This window comes from Paramisgurnus dabryanus, chromosome 11 (genome assembly GCF_030506205.2).
Source record: "Paramisgurnus dabryanus chromosome 11, PD_genome_1.1, whole genome shotgun sequence".
NCBI lineage: Eukaryota > Metazoa > Chordata > Actinopteri > Cypriniformes > Cobitidae > Paramisgurnus > Paramisgurnus dabryanus.
In genome coordinates, this window is record NC_133347.1 from 28,859,491 (window position 1) to 28,885,400 (window position 25,910).

The 25,910-nt window shown below is 37.2% G+C and overlaps 3 protein-coding genes across 5 annotated transcripts in view; all 3 read right to left on the reverse strand.

Annotated features, from left to right (window-relative positions):
• frmd3 (FERM domain containing 3) overlaps positions 1 to 5,609 on the reverse strand; it is a 47,638-nt gene extending 42,029 nt beyond the window's left edge. The window contains exon 1 of the mRNA XM_065247721.2: positions 5,371 to 5,609. Coding sequence (XP_065103793.1) covers positions 5,371 to 5,475 — 105 coding nt within the window. The 5' untranslated portion in view covers positions 5,476 to 5,609. The remainder of the gene's footprint in view (positions 1 to 5,370) is intronic.
• Positions 5,610 to 7,431: 1,822 nt separating this feature from the next.
• gkap1 (G kinase anchoring protein 1) lies at positions 7,432 to 20,298 on the reverse strand. 2 transcript variants are annotated; one of them, XM_065247709.1, is made up of 12 exons: positions 20,172 to 20,298; positions 19,404 to 19,638; positions 18,001 to 18,162; positions 17,593 to 17,670; positions 16,619 to 16,748; positions 13,521 to 13,549; positions 13,106 to 13,258; positions 12,904 to 12,990; positions 12,349 to 12,412; positions 9,041 to 9,111; positions 8,658 to 8,735; positions 7,432 to 8,024 (listed from the first exon to the last, which is right to left on the reverse strand). In XM_065247709.1, the coding sequence occupies exons 2-12, from the start codon at positions 19,629 to 19,631 to the stop codon at positions 7,983 to 7,985; spliced, it is 1,122 nt and encodes a 373-aa protein (XP_065103781.1). In that variant the 5' UTR covers positions 19,632 to 19,638; positions 20,172 to 20,298; the 3' UTR covers positions 7,432 to 7,982. The 2 variants fall into 2 exon arrangements, with proteins under 2 accessions (XP_065103781.1, XP_065103782.1); XM_065247710.2 differs by having other exon boundaries at positions 19,404 to 19,685; positions 20,172 to 20,267.
• A 926-nt stretch (positions 20,299 to 21,224) lies between these two features.
• On the reverse strand, positions 21,225 to 25,853 carry qng1 (Q-nucleotide N-glycosylase 1). Of its 2 annotated transcripts, XM_065247713.1 has the most exons (6): positions 25,763 to 25,853; positions 25,506 to 25,552; positions 23,814 to 24,156; positions 23,388 to 23,644; positions 23,091 to 23,286; positions 21,225 to 21,524 (listed from the first exon to the last, which is right to left on the reverse strand). In XM_065247713.1, exons 3-6 carry the CDS (start codon positions 24,148 to 24,150, stop codon positions 21,295 to 21,297), a joined length of 1,020 nt encoding a protein of 339 aa, XP_065103785.1. In that variant the 5' UTR covers positions 24,151 to 24,156; positions 25,506 to 25,552; positions 25,763 to 25,853; the 3' UTR covers positions 21,225 to 21,294. The 2 variants fall into 2 exon arrangements, with proteins under 2 accessions (XP_065103785.1, XP_065103784.1); XM_065247712.1 differs by having other exon boundaries at positions 25,506 to 25,800.
• Positions 25,854 to 25,910: the final 57 nt, after the last annotated feature.

A 25,910-nucleotide genomic window follows, 5' to 3' on the forward strand; every position in this document is an offset into this window, starting at 1 on the left:
TATTGGAGTTGAGTTTTTCGTTAAGAGTAATAATGAACAAACATTTTAAAAATTAATTTTATTAATAAATGGAAATATTAAATAATCTAATGTTAAAGATTAAATAGTCAACTTTTAAACTTCTTTGCCAAATATATTTTCATTTAAAATATGCGCTGTGTTTAATAAGTTTAAAATGTGAAAAAATCCTCATCTGCACATCCCTAATAATACAGATCGAACAAATTTTGTAAGAATATATGTCCAGGTTGTTTTTATATTCTGACTTAAAAGAACAATTTGGAAAATGAGATCCTCAGAGGAGCGCGTGAATGCCGCAATTGATCTGACGGCAGCTTATTTTATATGGTAACATTCCTTCAGAGAATTTGCTAAAACGTATTACCTCACTAATGTTTTTATTAATACTTCGGCTGATATTGGCCTGAGATGGGCCGCGGCAGTCACGGGTGTCAAGTTCAGACAAGCAGAAACGTCAAAACGTGAATGGTTTTGCAAGCTGATAAGAAAATATTTTGGGTGAATTCCAAATGCCGTTTTGGGCCATTGAAGGGCACTTCAGGATTTCGCATGAACAGTCGATCCAAATAAAGAGAAAAAGACGCTGTATTTTATTGCTCTATTTGCCAAGTGTGTTTAATTAGCCACACTATGAGAAACAATTGCGCAACTTTCTCTAGAATTCAACAGATCTGATCTTCGAAGGGAATAGGACATAGAAAGGATCACTTTCGATTAGAACTCGCCCTTTATCTTTTTGTGAGCGGCAGCCGCGTAGGCTTTAACCAATCATTAGACAGATAATTAACAACCAATCATAGAACATTTTTCTGAGCTAAAAGTGGAGTGTTGAGAAGATTTTATTTAATTCACAAATCAAAAATTTCATAAAGAAATCAAGAATGCAGGTCTTAAAAGATGATAGTGCTTTAGGCAAATCATTAATAAACAAATGACAAACAGGGAAGAATTTTCATTGTGTTTTGTGCTGTACTTTCATCTACAATCTTTCTGTGACTCTTTTTTTCAAAGTACCGCTTTAGGCACCGTTTAGGCACCGGAACCGTTTTAAAAGTATCGATTTGGCACAGGTATCGAAAAAACCCAAACAATACCCATCCCTAGCAGCATGTGGTGAAGCTTCATTGAGACTAAAGTTATGTGACTCTGCCTGTGAAAACCCAGCTTCAGTAATTTTTGCTGATTTACTGCTTAAAGGAGCATTTCACCCGTGGAAACATTAATCTTTATTAAAAGTGGATCATATTTGTAGTCGAAATGTAACATACATATAGAATTTGGTGCCTACAGTATTTGACAGAGAAAAGGAGTGTTTGTAGTCTCACCCCCTCAACAAAGATATAGCACTTCCTTCTTTCAATGATGCAAAATGATGATTTTACATCATTGAAAGAAGATAGTGCAACACTGAAATCCATATTTCTCCTGTCTCAGGGGGAAACAGAGGGAATGATGCACAACCATTCAAAAACATGACTGGGTTTTAACTATACAAAGCTTAATGCAAATGGGTGAAGGGTCCTTTTAATTTGAAGACTAATCTTAACAGAAAATAAGAAGACTTTTGCATGGATTTTACAGGCAGGGTCACATATGATGTCTTGATAGCCTTTAGAAAACAAAGTAATGTGGATATAATAGCTTAGTGGTAGTATTAAATTATAATACCACTATACACTATGTTGCCAAAAGTTTTGGGACAACCCTGTAAAAGTTTGGGACACCCCTCCAAATCATTGAATTTAGGTGTTCAATCCCTTCCAGTTGATCTAAATGCTTCATCATACCAAGACATTTTGAACATTTCATGCTACCAAATTTGTGGGAACAGTTTGGGGATGGCTCCTTCCTGTTCCAACATAATTGTGCACCAGTGCACAAAGCGAGGTCCATCAATCATGGATGAGTGAGGAGGAACTTGACTGCACAGTCCTGACCTCAACCCAATATAACATCTTTGGGATGGATTAGAGCGGAGACTATGAGCAAGGCCTTCTCGTCCAAAATCTGACTTTACAAAAATGTGCTTTTAGAAGAATGCTGAAAATTTCCACAAACACACTCCTAAACCTTGTAGAAGTCTTCCAAGAAGAGTTATTATAGCTGCAAAGAGTGGGCCAACTCCATATTAAATGTATATGTCATTCAGGTTCATGTGCATATAAGTGTCCCAAAACTTTTGGCAATATATACTGTGACACTAAATATTTATAAACTATTTTACATGACACTCCAACAGTAATTTAAAGAGCGCTTATCCATGTTATTAGTGTCCATTGTACTAAATGCTTTCATTTATATTCATATATAAAAACAATTAATAAGCAAATAAAAAGTTTTTTTTTTTCAAAATATTAGCCATTTAAATGGGTATTGGCCGGTTTGCTTTCCTTAGTTATCTGTATCTGTCAAATCCACTATACTACACTTTAGTTTACACTTATGGTATGCCGTAACTGGCAGTATGCGTGTTCCCTGGAAATCAATCCCATAACCTTTGCGCTGTTAACTGAGCTACAGCAAATCAGATTAGTTACAGGAACATAGATAATTCAACCTCTATTGCTGGGTTACCCTCTCTATACTCTCAGTAAAAATTACAAAAGTTGTCACTGGGACAGTACCTTTAAAACAGGTCAAAAATTTACCATTTTGAGGAACCAGTATGTATCTCTTAGGTACCAATGTTTACCTTTTAGGTACAAAAGTGTAATTTTTGAAAATGTATCACCCCAATGACAACTTTTGTACCTTCTTATACTTTTTGTTCATACAGTGTACAAAGCTTTTTAACAGGAAAACTAAATTTTAATATTATTTGAAAATAGCAAGCCTCCTTCATTTTAACTTGCTTTACAAAACAAAGTTTCTCTAAGCAGAGGCTCCGTGCCAGCATTTGAGGCACATGAATGATGTAGCAGCATCACATAAGATCATGATCTCCTTGAATAATACACGAGATATCTTTCCCTCAGACACTGAGAATACTCTAGACATCCACACTTTGGCCAGTAAGCACTGATCCACACATAATACAGCACTCATCTCGTTTAGTTTTACTTGCTTTTTAATGATGGGATACTTTTAAAACAAAACAGGTCACTTTAGCCACTAGCCAGATGATAAACAAACACACACCAGAAGTTAACTTCTGGCAAAGTTAACCGTGGCAAAGCACAAGCATCTGATAAAACTGTCTTAAAGTGACTGAAACGATGCATAATGTACTTAGTTTTAGTAAACCATTCTCTGCAATCATGTGAAAAAATAGCTCATTGAAATTTGGCTCTCCTTGTGATGTCAGACGGGTATAATACCGCCCCTTATCTGCACTATCCAACCATAACACTTCCATTTAGTGCAGAGAGAGAGAGAGAGAGAGAGAGAGAGAGAGAGAGAGAGAGAGAGAGAGAGAGAGAGAGAGAGAGAGAGAGAAGAGAATAATTGACAGCACAATTTTCAATTTCAACAAACCACCATTATGGCGATCAGTGTTTGCATTACATCAGCTCATTTGCATTTAAATGGACACAGCAAAAATGGCACATTTCTATTCACACCTACAAAGTACCGATTTTAACATGTTATAATAAATTATCTGTGGGGTATTTTGAGCTCAAACTTCACATATGCACTCTGGGGACACTGAAGACTTATTTTACAACTTAAAAAAAGTCTTGTAACATGTCCCCTTTAAAAGAAGCTTCTAGTTTGTTGTTCCCTATTAAGGGATATTTTTAAATATGAGAGTGATATTGAATTTACATTTCATTTTGTTCTCTCAAAGCGATTTCATTCATAAAGTCAAAGTGTGCAGACATGTCTTATAAAAGTATAATAATAACAGACTACAACGATGACCTACACTCTGCAAACGACACAAGAGACACGAATTCACCATTTCAAACTCTTTGTAGCTGATAAAAAGTAAGAAGTGAGTGCTTTTAACATGTTAAAGTGCACGGATGAAGGTGCAGCCTTTGTCTGTGAGGATGGTCATGAAATATGCAGCAGAAATCCATCACAGAACAAGAAACCATTAGAAGCTCATGACTTTCTGAAATATTTATAAGACCAAACAGAATTCTCCCTCTTTTAGCTCAAAGTTTAAAAAACAGCAAATCAACTACATGAAAAGAATGGGATGGCATTGAGGAATGGTCAAGCGACAATAATGTCCGTTGCTATCATTAGTAGACCAGCCTGAGAGTTATTGGTTACCCAGAGAAACTTCAAAACATTTGGCTGAGCTTTTTTGCAGATCTGTTTGTGGTCAGCTTATCCCAGCCAAACTGGAATTTCCTATCCTAACTTTTGACTGTTGTTGTTATGGTTAATGCTGCTTGTGTTTTCCACTAAGTGTTAATAAGCAGTAATTGGCCAAAGTAGTTAGTTAGTAGTGAGAATTGGACCTTAAATAGTGCCCAGAATCATTTATGTACTTTTATATAATTTATTTGAGCCGTTTATGTTTAGATCATTTAATGAATAAGATTTATTTATAACTTTTTGGAGAGAGTCATTTATACAATATTTAATTGAAGATGTCATTAATCACTTAATTTATTACTTTTTTGAGTAACTTACCCAACACTGGTTGGTAGGGAAACAAGAGAATTTTCCATTCATTTTGTAATCTACTTGATTGCTATTCTTATAATGCTAAATATACTTTACTAAATCAACTAAACACTGTAGCTTTGTTATTGCAATGCTGGAGATTTCTGACTTTTCTAACTTTTTAAAACAATTGTATTTATTTATTATTTTATTGTTTTTTTTTTTGGGGGGGGGCATGAAAATTCATTAATTTAATGTTTAATAGAAAGCTAAATAGACAGGTTGTCTGTTTTTTATCCATTATTAATGGATTAATTTATTTGATCTTACTTAAAAAAAAAAAAAAAACACTTATGACTTTTAATATGATTATTGAGGATAAAGCTGCTTTGAAACGTAGCGTACAGTAAAACACACCACACAGTTGAAGATGAGAGGCAAACGTGGTGCCTTGCATCAATCGTTTTCTCACATAAAAAAGAAACATCATTTTAAAACTATATAAGCGAAGGGCTTTAAAATGATAAATAAATTGTTTATGAATAAAATGCATCTAGTGTTGGCTAGAGAATACACAGAAAGTCAAGGGCGTAACTTATAGGCTACAATGACGGTAACGAACAAACCATGACGAAAGCGTCATCACTACCGAGGCGTCTGTCACATAAACAAGCACGATTATACAAAAGCACTCAATTTAACATTCATTCATGTTTTAAAATCGTATAAAGAACATCACGGAATCGCAGATCGCGAGCATACTGATGAACACGCGCTCTCGTAGGGTACCTGGATGCTGCACGCGATCTCGGAGTCGTCGAGCAGCCGAATCGTGCACTGGACCTCCTGCGGGAGAGACGAGATGCTCGGGCTCCGGAAACGAAGCATTTTCATGGCTCACGGTTCCGCATAGCAAAGCAATGCGCATTCGGTGCCTGAGAGGTCGTTGTGGCGGTTACGCGTCGCTTATGTTGCCACTCGCCAGCAGGAGAGATGTCACGTTACATGACCGGGAGAACGGTCGATTCCCCTTTTCTCTCACCCCCCCACCCCCCTCATGAGCGCGCGCCTCCCTCCATCAGTTCAGTCACATCACCGACGTCAGCGGCGCTTCACCTGTGACAGTATTCTACACATGATGCGTTGCCATAACAACGGCACTTACTGCGCGATATTTTCTTAACTTTCCTTCTTAAATGCAGTGCTAATTTTATTGTAATTACTGTAATTAACAATAATACATATAGGGATCGTTAAGCGGTATTATTTCACATTTAGTTATGCTAATGTTGTACATATTTTATAAAATACTCGCAATGAATACCATAATAGTGTATTTTATAATTCTCTATTTCTTAAAAATCAAATGAAACAAACAGTGAAAAAGATTTTTGAGACATGTGACTTATATTTTAGTGGTATAATTTATATCATGGTTTTTCCAAAATAACTGGTGTTTTCATTGACAGTTATGGGGTGGTTTCTCTAGACTAGTCCTAGACTAAAATAAATGTAAGGGAAATCCAAACTGAAAACAACTTGCACTGACATATCTTAAAATACATCAGTGCCCTTTGTTTTGCCTCAAAATACACACAAGTAATGTTTTTAGTAAGGCACGTTTGTTAAAACTAGTTATATATCCTAATTAAACTAAGGCCTAGTCCTGGTTTAAGATCTGTCCGGGAAACCACCTCATAACGTTTAATTTTATTCTCTAATGTGTCATATTCATGTTTGAAGTTTAAAGAGACAGTTCACCCAAAAATACAAATTCTGTCATTATTTTCTCATCCTCGTGTTGTTTTAAACCTGTATGAGTTGTTTTTTATTCTGATGAACACAAAAGATGTTTTGATAAATGATGGTAAGCACACAGTTGATGGTTCCCATTGAATTCCATTGCATTTTTTATTCCTACTATGGAAGTCAATAGTTACCATCAGTTGTATGCTTACCATCATTTATCAAAATGTCTTTGTTCATCAGAAAAAAAGAAATTCATACAGGTGTAAAACAACATGAGAAAATTATCATTTTTGGGTGAACTTTCCATTTAATAATAACGATGATGAAGATGTACATTAACCCTTGCAGGGGAGACAGGTTCATTACTAAAAATTAAATACACCTCAAGGGCTTAGTTTATAACTGCCATATGTCAAATCATCCAAGTGTAAAATCAACCCATTAATTTTAAATTAATAAAGTTTTAACTTAGCTATTAATGCTGCTATTGAGATCTAGAACAATTATGATTTAGTTCTTTCAAATTTAAAGAATCATTAAATGAATATTGCCAAATAATTTAGTATACATATGTAGCTTCTTTTAATGGCTATTAAAACCGTATCATAGGAGGGCCATGATGCTGTTATGTATAACATATACCACTGGCCTGCTGAATGCTTTATTCTGATTGGTTGAGAAACACCACGGGTGTTGATTATTTTTCTCTAAACCGCACAGCTGTCAAATTTCTTAAAGGGGACATATCATGAAAATCGGACTTTTCCATGTTTAAGTGCTATAATTGGGCCCCTTGTGCTTCTATCAACCTAGAAAATGTAAAAAAACCCATCAACTTAGGTTTGGTAAACCATTCTCTGCAAGCATTTGAAAAAATAGCTCTTTGAAATTTGTCTCTCCTTGTGATGTCAGAAGGGCATAATACCGCCCCTTAATATGCACAATCCAACCATAACACTGTCATTTAGTACATAGATCAGCTCATTTGCATGTTAAAGGACACACCCAAAACACCACATTTTTGATCATACATAAAGGGGCAATTTTAACATGTTTTAAGAAACTATCTATATGGTATTTTGAGCAAGAACTTCACCTATGTACACTGGGGACACCAAAGATTTATTTGAAATCTTAAAAGTCTTTAAAAATAGCCACCAAAGCAAAGTTTTTGGTAACTGTGGTATAATTGACTCCGGTCCTTTGAATTATTTGAAAATAATAGGTTACGTTTCGGTCCGCATTACATGTGAACTAATTTCATAGAGGTAAACTATTAAAACTAAATAAAACACACTTTGAAAAAGTCTCTTTATTTAAATGAACTCAAGATTTTAAGCTTTTGTTCAGTGCACAGAAATGTTGTAGATTCATTCAATATTTTCAAAGATGTGGCATTGACAAATGTGCATTCATTCTAGAAAAACGTAAGACCTTACAACAAAAATATGACTACCAGAATCCACTGTGATCAGGCTAACAGAACCGAGTAGAAACAATAAAAGCCGTTACAGGATGGTGGTGGTAGTTTGCTTATGGGGCATTTCTTAAAACAGGAGATGATAAGCTTATGTATGTGTGAGACTGTATATTAGTAGGCTGACACATCAGCTGAAACATTCACGCCGTCTATGACAGTGTCTATGAAAAGTTCATATATCCCCTTCTGATGCCTTTTTGCCTTTTCGATTCCCCTGTAAAAACAAACAAATTGTCAGTGCAACATTTAACATTTGTCTATGATTTAAAATGCTTACATACACTAAACAAATACTACTGGTAAAAAATTTATTCCATACCCGTTATTATTCTTAAAAAAACAGTAGTGCACTTATAATAGCTTAATGAAACTCAATTATTTTACAAAAACTAAACTGAAATCTAAATGCACATTTGATGTACATGTTACTCAAATAACAGGTATGAAATTAAACAAACTAAATTAAGAAAGCGTCTATAAATTCAAAACGCTACCTTACCAGGAAATACATAGGAACACAATCATAGACTCCCCCTCCCCAAAAAGTTTTAGATGTCTCCTTATTTAACACACCTGATGTAACTCATCAGCTTGTTAGGGAGACATGTTTACCATTTTGGAAGGAGGCTGATTAGTTGAATCAGGTGTTTTAAATAAGGAGACAACTAAAACGTTTTGGAAGGGGGTCCTTGAGGACCAGGATTGGGAAGCACTGCCCTATGATATAAGCATTATTATTCACTTAATCGCTAAAAGCTTGCTTTGTCCTGAATGTTACGGTGCCTAGGCCTCCTATCTGCACACAACTAGTTAGCAATAGTAATAGTCGGCTTGGCCGTGTCATCACCTGATGTTTCGGTTGTTCTGACTGTAAGCCTTTCACCTTTGACCTCTCCTGCTCTAGAGCCGTGTGCAGTAGCGTCACCTAGAAAGGAGATATCACATTAACACAACACTATCAGTAAGGCATAAATTACAAAAGTCTCCAGTCTGTAAATATTTGAAGTGTTCGAGATAAATCGTTTCAAAAATCTAATTTTTCCAATTAATATTAATCAAACGGCAATAAATAAAACATAAAGCTAAGTAGCACAATAAAACACAATACAAACATTATAACAATAGTTACCTCGTTTTGGAACCAAACTCTTCATTTATTATAAGTTTTTAATTATTTATTAATTATCTTATTAATTGAATGAATACAAAGACACACACACACACACACACCTGTGAGGACAATTCCTCTTTAATGTTCAGGAGCTCCTCCACCTGCAGTAAAATTTCAGCTTTGTCCTTCACTGAATACAAAAAGCAAATTAAACACCAATAACCAGACTTCACTATATCAAGGGCCCGTTTCGGAAAGGTGGTTAAGTGCAAACTCTGATTATGTTAACCCTGAAAAGGGGGAAACTCTTAGTTTTCCGTTTCAAAAGGGAGGTAGGTTAAACCTGAGACAGCGGGGTAAGTCAAGCCTGTTTCAAGAGGAGAGGTAACTTATACTCAAGAGTCTGTTTCCAGAGTAACTTAGGCTGCGTCCGAAACCGCATACTGTACAGTAGGTACTGAATGAGACGAAGTACCTACTTGGCGTTAAAACAGTAGGTACTGTATAGTATGAATCCTGGTAGTATGAATGAGATTCGGACGTACTACATCCGCCATGTTGCTACATCACGTGACATACGTCGTCATCACGTCATGTCATTCCAGTGTGAATTCAGCCTATGCGTCGTCTTCTTCATTGGATAACTCCTCTCCCGGGGCATCATGGGATAGTGAAGTGTCCATCGTATGCACACTGGAAAATCTAACCGGAAGTAGTAGGTCATCCGGGTACTTTTTGCATACTGTTTTTGGAATACTATGTATTCGGACATACTACTCGCCTCGCCTACTGCTTTTCGCGTACTATATAGTAGTAGGCAGTTTCGGACGCAGCATTACTCCCTGAACCTAACCTGGTCGGGAGCAGGTTTTATCCTGTAAACTCTGAATTTCTGGCAGTCTCATCCCCATTTTTAAAGGAGTAGCGGTGTTTAATCGTGTTAGTTCATTCATTGCGCACATTTTTATTATGTACACTGTAAAATATGTTTTTAGCTGTCTTTAAGTTATAACAAAATTTCCAGTGCAAATCATTTTACCTTAGTGCTTTATATATTTTATAAATTACACTTAAACAGTATATTGAAATGACTAGTAAAGCCAATTTGATATACTTAGGTGCAAAGACCATCTAATTGACTAAAATCTCATGTGCTTTTATAGAGGATCCTGTAGATGATGATGCTGCATTTACTTGTAGGAATGTTGCGAGAGGATTTTGAGACCCTGAGTGGATTTTTGTCATATCCACTTGCATTTATGTAATGGGTATTATTTTCTTTGCAGTCATTTAAGACATATAAATATCCTTATGTGACTAATATCAGTCTTTGTGGCCGTGCTCTTACATCTGAACAGTTGTTTTTACATTTCTTAATGATGAGTGAATTCATATCGCTGGTCTAGTGGGTAGTGCTGTGAGCCGTGGTTTGGGCAGACGTACTGTCCACAACATGAGTTTGAATACTGGCTTGGCGTATATTCTGTTTTAATCATGACAAACATTTGTAAAGTTTGTAGCCTTTTATGCCCAAGTATTATGCCTAATTTCATTTTTAGCTGAGCTGCTGTCATCTTTTTGTCCATAGGATTGCATGCATAAAAAAATGAATATAAGTACGTACAGTCCTCAGTTTATTTATTTCTGATATTTTAACTGTGATGAAAAATTAAATGTACGCATTTACTAGAGTAGCAATTTCCAACAAAAAAAAATATTTCTTTAAAATATATGCTCGCAGTTGCTGTACATTTGCTGCAAAACTTTCAGTTTTAGTTGTAAAAATGATTTAGACCTCTTTGTCACGTGTTGTTGCCATGGTAAATCGTAATATCTGAGTGTAACCCCTTTAAATTGAACACTACTTTCATGTAAATTTATTTTGTGAAACCTTTTTGACCTTTTGTTCCAGGCAACCTGTAACCCGTGAATCACGACTTCAAAACCATGACTCACGACTCTGAACTGGGAGTACATCGATCTAGTACGAGTTCACGGGTGGGAAGTCACTAGTTTGACTGCCGTTCCAGTGCACTTTCACAGGTAGAAGGTTGTAAAAACACGGGTTACAGGCTGACTGGAACGCATAGGGTCGCGAGTCGTGGTTTTGAAGTCGTAATTCACGGGTTTAAAACCAGCCTGGAACGCAGCATTAGTTCAGATGAAGAAGCCAGCTGGACATGCACCCATGAGGTTGGAAATGCATTCCAGATCTGGTGAAAGATTTGTTTTTTTCGGTTGATTTACCGTGTTTCTTTAAGCGAACTCTGATTGGGTTTTATATTTGGATTCTGATTCTGCATCGTGACCTACTTTTGATTGGCGAGCCAGAGCCCTTTTTCTGATCAACACGTGGAGTAAACCCACGCCGCCTTGTGGATTTACGGGATATAACAGCTAAGCTGTGATCTCACACACTCTGTTTACACTACCCGGGTAGAAAAATTTACAAAAAGGCCTTTACACACATTCACATTGAGAACTATATTATTTACACACATGGATACTTGAGAACTGTTTCAACACACATGGATATCTGAGGACCGTATATATACACACAGGATACAAGAGACTTTGGGACATTTTATTTTATTTTTATTTCCTCTTTATTCTATCTTGAGCTCAATATCAAGCACTTTCTCACATTTCATTGTGGTATTAAGAGTATCTGTTTAAATTGTGGGAATAGTTATTTCCAAAGTGTGTTCTGAATTCTCAATTAAAATGCCAGCTGTTAAATTTCATTTATAACTTGGCTCAGTGTTATTTCGTCCTCCTAGAGTCGAACCTAATTTACCTGTGAACTCTTGAGTACAAATTCAGTTATTATTCTTTGTACAGTGTTACGGTGTTACATGAGCTCCATTGATGATGGCTTTTCATAGAGGTTGTGCACACGCCTAACTCAGAGTCAACCTACTCAGAGTCGACTGAACTAACTCAGATCAGCTGTTCTGTAACCGAAAACTCAAGAGTTTCCTATCTCACTGTGCATTCAGACCGCCACCGACGAGAGCGTCAATAAAAGCTCTGGCTGCCCTGACAACGACGCTAAAGAAAAGTTGTAGTGGACGCTCTGACGCTCGAATGCATTCTCTGAACTCCTCTCAGGCGGAGGTTTCCGCCTTCCGATTGGTTGCCGGTGAACATTTCCGCCTTCCGATTGGTTGCCGCCGAACCGCGTCATAGCTCATTACCATAAAGTTGAGCTGATTTCAACTCTCCTCGACGCTCAAACGTCCAAAGCTCGCCGCCGGCTCTCATTGAAAATGAATGACTTCCGGCCACTTTGACGCTCTCGCCGGTGGCGGTCTGAATGCACAGTCAGAGTAAGTCAACTCAGAGTTCAAGTTTAAACTCACAGTTGGTTGAACCTCCTTATTGAAACGGGCCCCAGGACGGTTGTTTTGTTAGTATATGTACTTACTCTCTCCCTGTTGAAGCATTTTAAGCAGCTGAGCATTTCTGGCCTTCACTTCTTTATATCGTACCTGCACGAGACAGGAGGAGAAATGAATCATTTAATAAAGAAACCATAACATATGCTTGACTCTGGTCAATTTTGCAAAGCTATTCTTTTAGCATTAGTAAAAAAGACTGCCAACCTAAACTTTCCCACTCTTCTTCGAGAAGAAATGAAGTCTTTATACAATTTTAAGTTCTTCATACAGTAGACTTTAGTGGACCTCAACAGTTCACATTTTCAATGCAGTTTCAATGCAGCTCCAAAGGGCTCTAAACCGGGGCGTCGCTAGACCCCTTTTACTGGGGCATGTTATGTTATTCGGCATGTAATCATAATGTTTTGGCGTATTAGTATATAAGAAAAGACCAATATGGCCAATTTCAGTGTTTATATCTAGACACATCAAAATGATGGGAAATTCACAAACTGCAGGTGTTGCTGTTGGTAGACACAGAAATGACCTAATATTGACCAAATTAATTCACTTAAAGCTCCTACTGAATATTCATCTCTTACCTCCCATTGTGAAACTGTCTTTTTCAATTTCTCAATTTCCTTGTCTTTCTTTTCCAGTTCATATTTTAACTGCTCAGTTCTCACATCCTGGGTTTATTGGAAAAAGAAAACAAGATTTCAGACTTGTTCAAATTCAAGAGATCCTTCAGTTTTTCTTTGCTCCTGGGTCAAGGACCATGAATGACTCAGTATATTTCCTAACCTGCTCTTGCTCTGAGGATGTGTTGACCTCATGCCCGGCGCTGCTGCTGTACTGCTCTCTGCGTTTGTCACGCTGAACGATTTTGCTCACATCATCCTCCAGACGATTGAAGAACTTCTCGTCACGAAGCGGAGGGTTCACAGGCTTTGAGTCCTGCATGATAACAACATAAGAAACTGATTATTTAACAAATTACAAAAATGTCCTTGTCGATTTCTTTAGACTTTTACCTGCTTACACAGATGTATGACTGCCGAACTGCATAACTGACCTATATCCCTAGAAACCAATTTTCTACAGTTTCTAGCCCTAGTATTCTTAGGATATATTTATATGCAAATGTAATATTCCTCAAACCATACTTCAACATTATGATAAATATAAAAAGAAACTTAAACATGCCCAAGATACTCACCTCTCTGTCCGGCCTTTTATTCTGCTGATCTGCAACAGAGAAACGGAGTTAGAAAGGCGTCTCTCTCTCTCTCTCTCTCACTAGTAGCTACAGAGTAAATGTAGCTGCGCTTCCATTACCCTTCAAATTGATATTGCAAATTGAAAACACAGTCAATAGAAACTTGCAATTTCGCAAAAAAAAAATAATAATAACATATATTGTAAAAAAGTTTTTACGTTTGAGGTGGCTTTATTTGCATTTTTAGATGACCTGATGTATGCAAGTCACATAATCAAAGATGATGCAGTATGTACAAAAACCTCTCAGAAACACCTCAATATATGTCTGCTCCCAACTAGAAGAGACTTTCCTTGCCAAAAATGTTTGGATAACACTCCTACATCTCACATAATGTACTATTACTTCCTAGAAACACCTATACGTTGCTTTCTTTGGCATTAATGTTAAGATACTCCCATGTCTCCTTTGGTTTAAGCGTAACTAAACCGCTGGTCAGAGCGTGACTCCACCCACTGGCAATATTTGAAAAATGCAAGAAAAGTGGGCAGATCCCAACGGAGATAGAGGGGACGAACTAAGTGTGTGGTGAGATCGTAACAAGGGCGTGGTGATTTTGAACCTGCTTACGTCACGAGTCATTTTTTGGACCCAACATCCAATAGGAAAATTCAACTGCAGTAGCCACCGTTCAACCTGAAGAGGGCAGCACTCAGACGTTTTTACACCATATATTGTAGTATTGAAACACTTTATACCCAAATGTCAACAAACTTACTTAAATCAATGAACAGCACTAATAAAGCATCATTCTTACAGATCATTAACTAAAAAAAAGTTGGTTTAGGGTTTAGTTACTCTTTAAAAATGGGTGGATGTGATATTAGTAAACCTACCAAGATCTGTCAATGTGATGGCAACAGGTAAAGAGAGGCCTAGTAATGATTAGCATTAGCAACGTAATTTTTCTGCTAATAGCATTGTTAACATATTCACAAGCAAAATATAAAACTGTATCAATATATAAGACTTTTGTGTATCACCCAATACATGGTGATTCATAGACTTTGCAAATATTCTGCAGTTTAATATTGATAACAAAACTCAAGCTTGATCCGTGTATGCAGTAAAATTACCTTTTTTATTATTTTATTTTATTTTAATTACTAATTCTTTTTGTAGTGAATAAGTATATTATTATTTCATTATTATTTAACCTTTACATTATTGTTGAACCATGGTTTTAATAAAAACTACACAAAAGTAAGTGCTGAACTATTCAATTTGGCAAAATTATTAATTTGGAATTCCGCCATGGAAAAAGTGGGCCGGTCTTGGGCCTGAAACTCCCAGGCTGAAAAGTGGCCCCACTCCGGCCCTGAGTAATATGGCGCTTTTCCATTGCATAGTACCCCACGGTTTGGTTTAGTTTGGGTCAGCTTACTTTTGGGAGCTTTTCCATTAGGTACAGTATGGTACCCGATACTTTTTTCGTGCCACCTCGGTTGGAGTTCCAAGCGATCCGAGCTGATACCAAACGTGACGCGAAAACACTGTAGATCACTGATTGGTCTGAGAGAATCCTCACTACCAGCGTCATCGCTTTAATGTAAAAGATTAGCTTTACCTTCATGCTAGCTTGTGCTGTCTCGAGCAAACATGTTGTCATCTGTGCTCTGCTATAAGTTCCCAAACCCCCCTTTTAGCGATGCAAAACATCCACAGGTTGAGAATCAGGGACACCATAACAGTTATTCCAAACTTGCAGTTTGTGGTGAAACATTCTGTCATGTGAGACCGAGGTAGTGATAAACGCGATGAGCAAACATCTATTTGTGGTGGCCAATTTTAATTTTGTGGCAAACTGAGAAATAAATGTATGGGAATGTACAACGACACTCTCACTTGTATAATGTCACAGCAGTAGGCACCGCAAATAACGTCACGCCTATAATCCCTCCCACTGCGAAGCGATACTAAACTCGATGGAAAAGCTAACCACGCCAAAGTGAGCTGACCCAAACTAAACTAAACTGTGGGGTACTATGCAATGAAAAAGCGCCAATAGTGAGTTAGATTTGACACTAATTTGTGTTTTCTATCAAAACGTAAAGCGAATTTTCAAAATTTGCAAAAAAAACAAACAAATGCAAATAAGGTGCGTTTCCATCAAGTTGTTTAAGTGAATGACGGTGTATTGGTAATCTAGTACCCAACAATTAAATAAAACAAGGTACACTTGGAAAATGGAGACATGACTGCATGTTGTCACGATGGGGCAAGTTATACATTTATTGTAGTTGCCAAAGGGAATGCTGTGCACAGAAGAAGGAATGCAGAAGTTTTGATGCAGGCACTCGCAGCAAGGGCATTAAAGGGACACTTCACCCATTTGCATTTAGCTTTGTATAGTAAGAACCCCAGTCATGTTTTTGAATGGTCGTGCATCATTTTCTGAGTTGTCGCTGAGACAGGAGAAATACAGACTTCAGTGTTGCACTTCCTTCTTTCAATGATGTAAAAATCATCATTTTGCATCATTGAAAGAAGGAAGTGCAATATCTTTGTTGAGGGAGTGAGACTACAAACACCTTTTTTCTCGGTCAAATAGGCACCAAATTCTAAATGTATGTTACATTTCGACTACAAATATGACACACTTTTAATAAAGATTAATGTTTCTACGGGTGAAATGCTCCTTTAAAACAACGTCAAACCCCATATATGGTAAAGACATCAACAGCCTATACAGCTAGACGATCAGTCACGTGGATTTAATGTTCGCTACTTCAGAATTTATTTGGCAAATGCGTTTCCATCTCCCATTATTCTTAACTCTTTTTCGCATAAATCAAAAAGCATCTTTACAAAGCGAGTGTAAAAACTTTTTTGCGAATTAATGGATTTTTTCGTTTTTTGATGCAATACTTTAAAATGGGCATAAAATCACCCTGATTGAAACATGGCTACTGTTTACCTCTCTCTCGCTCTCGCTCTCTCTCTCTCTCTCTCATATACAGCAGACAGTAACACGGAGTTAGATTGGACACTGTCTCTGTCATAAAGCAGTTTTAACAGTGTAGCACTTTCGGTCTCACCATTGCTGCCCTCCTGCTGAAAGTCTTTTAGAGACACGGTGACTCGTTTGTCCTTCCCTTGTTGATTCTTCTTCCGGTCTTTCTTACCGCCTGTCTTGGTCTTTGGGGACGCAGCCTCTGTTTTCTCATCCTTGTAAGGAACCAAATTAAAAAGTATGCTGTTAAACGCCAAACAAACCAGCAAATGCTCAACGTGATTCAAGGTGAAATGTTCAATATTGGTGTCAAAACTTTGGAAAGACGGTGCTCCATCCCTTCAGTGGAGTTTCAGAGAACTCAAGTTTTTTGCGTGGCCCAACTCCTGTATAAGACACTTTGTTTTTTTTCCTTTAATCTGATACAGATATAGCAGCACATTATTAACTTCTTATTTCGCTGAAATCTTGACGGATTTACAAATGATTTGGTTTCTTACAAACGTTATTAACGTGGCTATAATTCGGCATGCTTGAACAGATTTCATGAACATTATTCATAAGTATGCAGTGTCATAAGTACATCTCTGTCGTTTATAACAAACCAAACTGTTTGAAAATCGGTTGAAAATTGAGCAAGTAATGGTTATTTAAAAAGTACATGCACCATTAAAACAATGTTACGAGTGAGCTGCCTGTGACAAGATGGCCGCCAGGTGTGGACGTCGACCTGCATTGCCCAGCAGCGCCAACGAGACATCTAGCCTTTATTATGTATATCTATGGCGGGGACTACTTTACATATTCATATCTATGATCCAATCTGTGCGATCGAGTAGAGGCGCGGAATAATTAGCATATTCGTAGATCCGTTCATACTTTTGCTGTATTCAAGCGGTTTCTAAAGCATGAAGAAATTACTGTCACAGGATCAACTTTTACATATGCTATTATGATGCTCAATGATGAGTCTTAAGTGATGAAATCATGGGGACAAATCCTTATGTCAGAAAAAGTATTTGGATAATTTGGATAAAGGTGTTCATAAGATTATTGTACCTTTTTCTGTTCCTCAAAATCCAGCTTACTTAGCATCAACGCCTTCTCCAGATCTGCCTCATACAAGTCACTGGTCAGCTGTAACAAACAAACACAGAGTGTCCAAAGAGTGAAGAGAGTAAAGTAGCATAAATCACTCACACATTGTGCTGATCCCATAAAATTGCTAAAGTGTCTTTAGTGTGAATTAATCCCAAGATGGAGACCTAGTAATATTGGCGGGATCTGTCCCAGAGTACGTCCTGCATGAATAAAAGCAGGTAAGGGATGTTGTAGGGATGTTGAAGAGTGAATGGACTCACTGATCACAGAAAATCCCGGGACACGTTATCAGTGTATTTTTTGGAAAATAGGAAAATGGTAAAAGGCTATGGTGACGTCAAATCCTGGGGTTCCCTGGGAAAGTACCTGTTCATCTCTCTGTTTCCAGTCCTGCCAGTTCTCCTGTGGTGTGGCACTGGGCTGGACCGTTGCTGGGTTCAGCAGGTCATTCGCTAAATCCGATAGTGTCAGTGTTGAAGAGGGCGCTGCAGACCTCTGAGGGATCTTCTTAAAGGCAAGACTCCTAAGCTACAGTGCAGATGACAACAACATACTGTAAATTTGAAGCACATTATGAAACAGTTAGTTCCAGTCCTTGATTCTGATTGGTCAATAACTGCGTTTTATTTACGATAATGCGAGATATCACTTCGCAGCACCCTTAGCAACATAAACATATGTAAAACTTTACTATTACTATACACAGGCGGTCAGGGACTATTTTTCCAGCAAAAGGAAGGTTTTTAGTGCATGTATACATACTTTTTGCTTTAAAGAGCACCTATTGTCCGATTCACGTTTTTACATTTCCTTTGGGGGTGTAAGTGTGTATAAGTACATGTTAACGATGTGCAAAAGGTACAAACCCCAAAGTAAACAACGTCGTCTCCAATGTAAATCTTTTTTCTTGGACTACAACAAATACACAGATTGTAGGCAACAGTTTACTTCCTGGGATTGGTGATGTAGACAAGACCGACATTATCATAATTCCTCCCGCTTCGGACTCACGGGCCATTTCTCAATGTCAAGGATACTTCCTTGGCAGGACTAGTCCTTACAAGTCACTTCCTGCAGAGGCTAGGCGAGGCTCCTCTTAAGCATTCGGAGAACACGTTAAATTGTACAGGCTGGCAAGTGCACGTCATTGCGTCAATGAAAGGTGTGCTTTCGGTGCTGCGCGCATAGGATTGTGGGTGATATCAGCGCGCAAAGAGCGTGAAGGATACACATATGCATCCTTTACTGTATATGGGATATTTCTCGAACGAAGGAATCAGTCCGTGGCCGAAATTCCGAGGATCCTCGACATTTTGACGGACGTCGATGACATAGCATCCTCGAAATTCTGGCTTCTGAGGATCCTTCCTTGACATTGAGAAATGGCTACAGCCTGTAAGTTAACTCCTGTTAGCATTGCATTGTGAGCGAATCTTTCAAACACTGTAAGGAGCGTCACATTTCCGACTGACGTCAGAGATATTCAGGCCAATCACAACGTACAACGTATTAGCCAATCAGGGACACAGAGCTTTTCAGATCCCAGCGTTTCAGGAAGAGAGTGAAATTTGGAGCTACAAAAATGTACAGAATGTGGAAAATAATGTAAATAAACGCAAACACATTGTATTATACCAAATGCGCAAAACAACTTTTTTGTTTTAAGCAATTAAATAGGTGCTCTTAATATTTGTATTGTGTGGTAAAACCTTTTAGTTCAGAGTTTTAGACGTTTCGTTTTTACTTTAGTGTCTACTACTAAACATCACCTCATTGGCTTCACTTTGCTGCTGTTCCTTCTTTCTTTTCTTCTTCTCTTTCTTCTTTTCACTGTTTTGATTGCTCTTCCCGCTAGAGGATTTCCCCGAACCGGGTTTTCCTGCACCGCGTCCCACTTTGGGCTTCCCTGCATCCGAATCAGAATCCGAATCGGAGTCAACTTGCAGCAAAGCGAAGCGGGACGCCGTGGTAGGCACTGAGATCATAGCCGATGTCATCGTTAACCTGCCAGTGGGACGATCAAGACGGGGAAACAGTTATATATACGGTCTCTAGCATTTAAACAGACAAACATTTTACATTAAAACAGCTGTAGGTTAGATTAATAGACTTGCAAAGTGTAACTGCGTTTCATATGAAGCTACTTGATATTACATATTTAGTAAATGGTAATGGTTAAAAGCCTGCGTGAATTCAATCAGTACGCATAATAATGTCTTTCAGGCTGTTAAAACCAAGTTAGCTACCTATCCAGCGGACATCTCCTAGTGAGCATTAGCGTTTGAACATTTGCATCGAACATTCGCAGTGCCCTTTCATATCTAAATGTGTTGTTGTCTAAGTATGTAGCTGAATGGGTTTTAAACAGTCCCGTGTCTTAATTTGTGGCTAGCTCATACTTTTTAGCACACCAATGCTAAAAAAAAAACACGCGTTCTATCTGTGCTATTTCTCACGAACAGGCTTCATCGTATATATGACATGCTACGTGTAAACTTGATCGAGGTGCGTTTATAAGGATCTAAACAAACTTTCACCTGGTTAAAGTGGCTGTCGGTATCCACGGATTTGACAAACTGCAACAACAATAGACTAAAGTATGGCGGACTGCGTGGACATTACAATTTGAACAGAATCAAAGAGTGCTCAACAACTGTGTTTTATTGGAGGCCAGAAGGGGGCGCTCGTCTGCTCAGTTAACTAAATTCCCTTCAAATCTCGACATGTTTTTTCACTTATACATTTGTCGTTTAAAACATATAATGTATTTAATCTAATTCTAACAAATTCATATACCTTATATACAAATAAAAAACCACCCAATATTCTCTATAAATATCCTAAAGATGTTCATCCAGTTGTTTATCGAGTAATCACAAATGACTGTGATTGGTCCATTTTGATTATGGCTGAGAAATGTAGCAGCTATCACGTGACAGCACAAATGACGTATTTATGTTCTTTTTTTAACAGGGATCTGCCATACATAAACAGTTCCACTTGGCAACTTAATAAAGATTGTATTAATTAGCAAAAATGAAAATTTAAAATAGGATCACATTTATTTAGACTCACGTCACCTCACCAATCAGACGAACCCCATAGCCACGCCCATTTTGGGTTTCTTGTTTACTGATGATGGGCGTTCTAGCCGCTTACTTTTTATCTGTAAACGACACAAATCAGTGGTGTAATATTCTGTCTATACACTCTAATTTTGAACCAACAATGAACAAAACTGTGCTGAAAATGACGTACTTTGATTTAAATGTTTATCAGACATTATTGAAGTTAAGTCAAATCTTTTAAGTTAAAGGAATTCTATAAAACTCATGAAAGCTGTGACGTTCAGATTAAAGTTGTAATACTTTTGAGATAATACAATATTAATACTTAATACAAACCATCATAGAAATTCTAATGGATTACTTTACAATACCATTAGCAACCATCAGCTGTTTATGCTGTGAACTTGTTATTTTCTCTTAAGGTGTAAAGTTAAACTATTGAGAAACATCCAAAGTATATGTTTTTTTCCAAGCTTTGCCATGTGAAATATGGGCTTTGTAAAAAAAAAAGATATTCATACCACCAGTTGTTTATAACTTTATTTAGTATAAACAGCAAAACAAAAACAGCAGGATACAATAAGGGACGCTGTCAATAGTAGATGCATCGTGTGTGATGTATTGGTATGTGTGCCATTTCTTTATGGTGTTTTTTAGCATACGGCCACAGGTAAAAGTCAATAAGAGCCGAGTTGATGTGACAGCTCTTCCCATCTCTCTGTTCCACAAGATTCCACAGATGTTCCCGGATTCTCTCCACACACCAGATAGAGCAACCCCTTATCTCCACCTCTCGCCTTTCCCCTGAGCTCAACAATTCACCTGTAAACAAAAACGTGTCAGGAATTTAAAATAATCACCACAACAACAATGCTAATGTAAGTCTCTGTATTAAGGCACTGGTGCAAACTCGATCTAAACCATTTGACTTAAATTTGCAAAAGCATAATCTACTTAAATGTATTAGTTCCAACTTATGTTACATTTTCTAAAAATATGAAATTACAAAGGCTTAGTTTTGCCCAATTTTAATTGCAATGCAATAAAAATAAATTCTTATTGTTATAATTCAAAATGCAAAAATATGGGGTGAATTCAGGTAGGTAGATAGTTACACCATAACATTAAGAAGGCTGCTCCAATCCCCCTGAATTTACCCAATATATTTAACCCTATTTTGGCATTACATATCTTAACCTCCGAAAACCCGAGCTTTGGTTTGTCTTTTTTTTTTTCAAGTGTCTTTCAGCTATTTTGGGGTTAGGAAGAACCAATAAATATAATAATTAAATATTTTTTCTTTGAACATGAAGCAGTGTAAGTGTCCACGTTTGTGTACAACAGAATTAAGTATTATGGTGCAAACAACAACAAAAATGTAATGTCCAGGTATGTGGACATCCAGGTCTTAGAAGGTTAAATAATTATTTAGTAGTTTAAACCTACTATAATCTTGACAAACTATACATCGTTGGAAAGCTGAGGTTTTTATATTTCATTACTTTGCATTTTGCAAAAATAATGATATAGTACGATTCATTTTCTAAAATGTCACGGACAACAGGTGAGCCCAAGGTGTTTTTTTTTTTTACATATTTATTATTACATATCCTATAAACCTGAAATAATCTTGACAAACTATTTTTGGAAAGCTCCAAGAATGTAGTTTTCATATTTCAAGGCTATTTGATGATAGAAATTGTTTAGTGACAGTTTTTGTTAAATGTCACCGAACCCAAAGGAATACATATTAAGTATATACTGATAATCCTAATATCCTTTGAAATATTATTTTTAATATCTTGACAACCTATGTATCATTGGAAAGCTCTAAGAATGTAGTTTTCATATTTCAAAACGTTTTTGCATCAATAATGATGCAGTGAAAGTAATTTATTAATTAGTGACAAGATTATGCAGCTAACTGTTGACATCTAGTGGCCGTTGTTGGTAAAACCACTAAAAGTGTGACACAAACCAATTTTTTGTGATTTTAAAGTTACTATGAAATGGAAGTAGCGATTGTCTTATTTTCCCCGTGGTGATGTAGAAACCATCTGAAAAGAAAAAAGATAGGGCGGGACTTGAATTCATCCATTGAGAATTGATTGGATCGTTTGAAGTTGGGTCATGTAGCTAACTGCTGTGATCTTTGCCCGGACCCCGCACATAGATAAGTTATTTGTTTAAAAAAAAACACAATATTCCCCCCCAAAATTTTATTTCAACTTTAACTTGAAATTTGGATCAGAAGTAATTGAGACTTGTGACTTTATTTTTGAGGTGTTTTGGGAGTAAAACAATTTACATCTTAATGTTTTAAAATATAAAATACTATTTCCAGCTCCAGACAGCTTTCCGACTAGATGCAAGTAAGGTGCAACAAACCACTTTTCAATGCCTCCATAAGCCCATCCGAGTAGCATAAAGCTCCAAGATAGACAAGGGCTTGTGGTACTCTGTAGTCAGCAAACATGGTTAGGTAGTCAAGGTTAGGAATGTTGCCCTCCCCTCGGGCCTCCATGATGCCCCAGAAATCCGCCACAAGGATCTGAGCCCTCTTGTAAAATGAGATCCGCTTACCCTAGTAAATTAAATTATTATGACAAGCAGACATCGTAAGCACCAATGATGTAGCTTTAAACCGACCCAAAATTGGTTTTACTGTCATGTGAAAATGTTTACCTCATATGTGGCCTCATCTCTGTATGAGGGTATGTGTTGCACAACATACTTCACCATCTTCTCAGCATCATTTTCGCAGCGACTGATGAATTTCCGAAAGGAACCACCATGATCGATGAGCACTTGTCCGGCCTCTGTTAGCACCCGGTGACGCTCTTTCAGCATGGGCATAGGGGTAGCGCTGTCTGAACGCAGAACGTGCGCTAATTCAGCCTCAGTGATTTGAGAAAAGTAGGAGGGGCTTGTGATGGGCACTCCTAAATAAAGATCAGTTTAACAGGTTTGTATATTATGTCAAAAATATTTCCATAAAATAACAGTAAATAGGAACTAATATTAATGTAGCAGAAAATGTATGTTTTTAGGAGCACATGCCAAAGTCTTAACATTTTACAACAATCACAGACAAAATATAAATTGGGTCACCTTCATCCATAGCCCGGGTGATAGCAGCACAGAGGGACATGTAACCTCTATAGGTGCTTCCCCGGCAGTTGACCTCACATTGTTCTTCTTCTTTATCAGGCCAGAAGGAAAAGTTCATTGTGTCGGTTACAAACACCCAGTTGATAGCCTCATCTGAATCTGGTGGAGGTGCCAGTGGATTGTTTTTCTTCCAGACGCCGACTGTGAAGTCTTCACTCTGCCGGAGCTCGTAGATCATCTGTGCCAAGCGTTTAGCTCCATCTTCATTCACAAACACATCACGACTTCGCTGGGATACAAACTGACCGGACTCTCGAGGGGGCAGTGGCTCTTCCATTGATCACTGGCAACAAAAATAAAGAGATTATTTTCAGAATTAAATATTCAATTTCTATACAGTAGACATATTTAAAGATTTGTCACGCCATATTGCCTTGTTATTGCTATCAGGGTTTCCCGCAGAAAATGTGTTAGTTAAGGTGGTAGGGTTGTGCCGGTGGGCGGACCGGGGGCGTGGCATGATGAAAATATTTTTATTTAAAACACTCAAATTAAACTCAATTTTGAAGAAACTATGACTGAAAATGAACACATACTAGATTAGTAATTAAGTAAATGTTTTATCAACAGGCTAGTTATCCTCCAGACAGTGAGACCATGTCTTTCTCTTATTTCGGCCATGTGGCGCGTGCCCGCTCACGGTGTGAACGCTATTCTCAGAGATGCATTTGACAGCCTTTTGTGCAGCTAATTTTTTTTTTTTGGACGACCTAGTTAAGGTGGTAGGGTATCCCAGCTTAGGTGGGCCGTCGAACTGAAAAGTGCTGCGGGAAACCCTGGCTATTATGTGTACGAAATGAACATTGTTGTCATATGGCCCCTTACGTTTCATGAAATGTTATCATTAATATAAAATTTTTAATCATGTCTTGTTTAAAAATTTAAATTTCAAACATTATGGGATAATCCATGCAGTGGACGCTGTTTCACACACAAATGTTGTCAGTTCAGTGCACATATGTACATAATTGAGTAATTTAGTGGTTTACCATGGTTTTACTATTTTTACTATTACTACTTTTTAATAGTTAAAAAAAACCCACATGATTACAGTAGTAAAACCATGGTTAATACCACAAAATAACCATCGTTTTGTAAACCATGGTTTTCAATAACCATAGTTAAACCATGATTTCTGTAGTAAAACTATGGTTTTGGTCATAGTAATCTTTTCCCCAAAAACATGGTTACTACACTTACCACAAAAAAACATGCTTAATTTTCATAAGACCTGATGAGACTATTTTTAATAATATAACTTAATTCAAAGTTTAATTCTTTAATGGTTTTTGTTTCCCTTGGTGTGATCCACTTAAAAAACAGGTAGTGGGCAACTGGGTGAGTGGTATTCATTGAGAAAAATATTGGAAAAGTTCAAATCTTCACGCCAAGGGTCTGCCTCGTGCGCCGTGCGAAGACCAATAACCTCAAGTTAATTATTATCCCATCTTTATTTAATAACATTTGGTAAAAATAAAGTTTTATTAAAAAAGTCATGACGATGTATTGAATCCTCGTGGGTGGAAAATATGAATTTAATGATATTATAATTATTGTATGTATTCTTTTGGTTATTGCAATGTAAGTTTTCGTTCAGATAAGTTTGGTGTATTTTTGTAAAATCTCACTTACAGAAAACGAAGTCTTCAAATAGCTGTTTTCCCCGTGTTTATGAAAATCTGTAAAGGATACAGCAGCGGTCAATGTTCATTCATAAAGGTGTGTGTTTGTGGATTTCTCCTCCTGGTACAAAGTACATCAGGCTGTACATTTGTACTAACTTTGCGTTTAGTTATTAAAATGTTTTTAAACACTAAGTTCACTTATAGAGGACATATATGCACAACGTTATTCGGACAGTTCTTTAAATTTAAAAAGTAAACACACACACGAAATTCTTGCAACACTTTTCTTTGCTCGATTCTTCTTCCTCGTTGGATTTTAACGCAGGCTTGCAACCATGATGTTACACTACTGCCATCTTCTGGAAAAATGAACTTCCACAAATAATAACTAATTATTTTTACTCGTGTTTTA

Coding starts and splice junctions, on each gene's coding strand:
- qng1 (XM_065247713.1), bottom strand. CDS start 24,150: ATGGAAGAGCCACTGCCCCCTCGAGAGTCCGGTCAGTTTGTATCCCAG. Junction 23,645..23,813: donor CACCCGGGCTATGGATGAAG/GTGACCCAATTT, acceptor ATCTTTATTTAG/GAGTGCCCATCACAAGCCCC. Junction 23,287..23,387: donor GAGATGAGGCCACATATGAG/GTAAACATTTTC, acceptor TTAATTTACTAG/GGTAAGCGGATCTCATTTTA.
- gkap1 (XM_065247709.1), bottom strand. CDS start 19,631: ATGACATCGGCTATGATCTCAGTGCCTACCACGGCGTCCCGCTTCGCT. Junction 16,749..17,592: donor ATTTTGAGGAACAGAAAAAG/GTACAATAATCT, acceptor GTTCCTTACAAG/GATGAGAAAACAGAGGCTGC. Junction 13,259..13,520: donor ATAAAAGGCCGGACAGAGAG/GTGAGTATCTTG, acceptor GTTATCATGCAG/GACTCAAAGCCTGTGAACCC.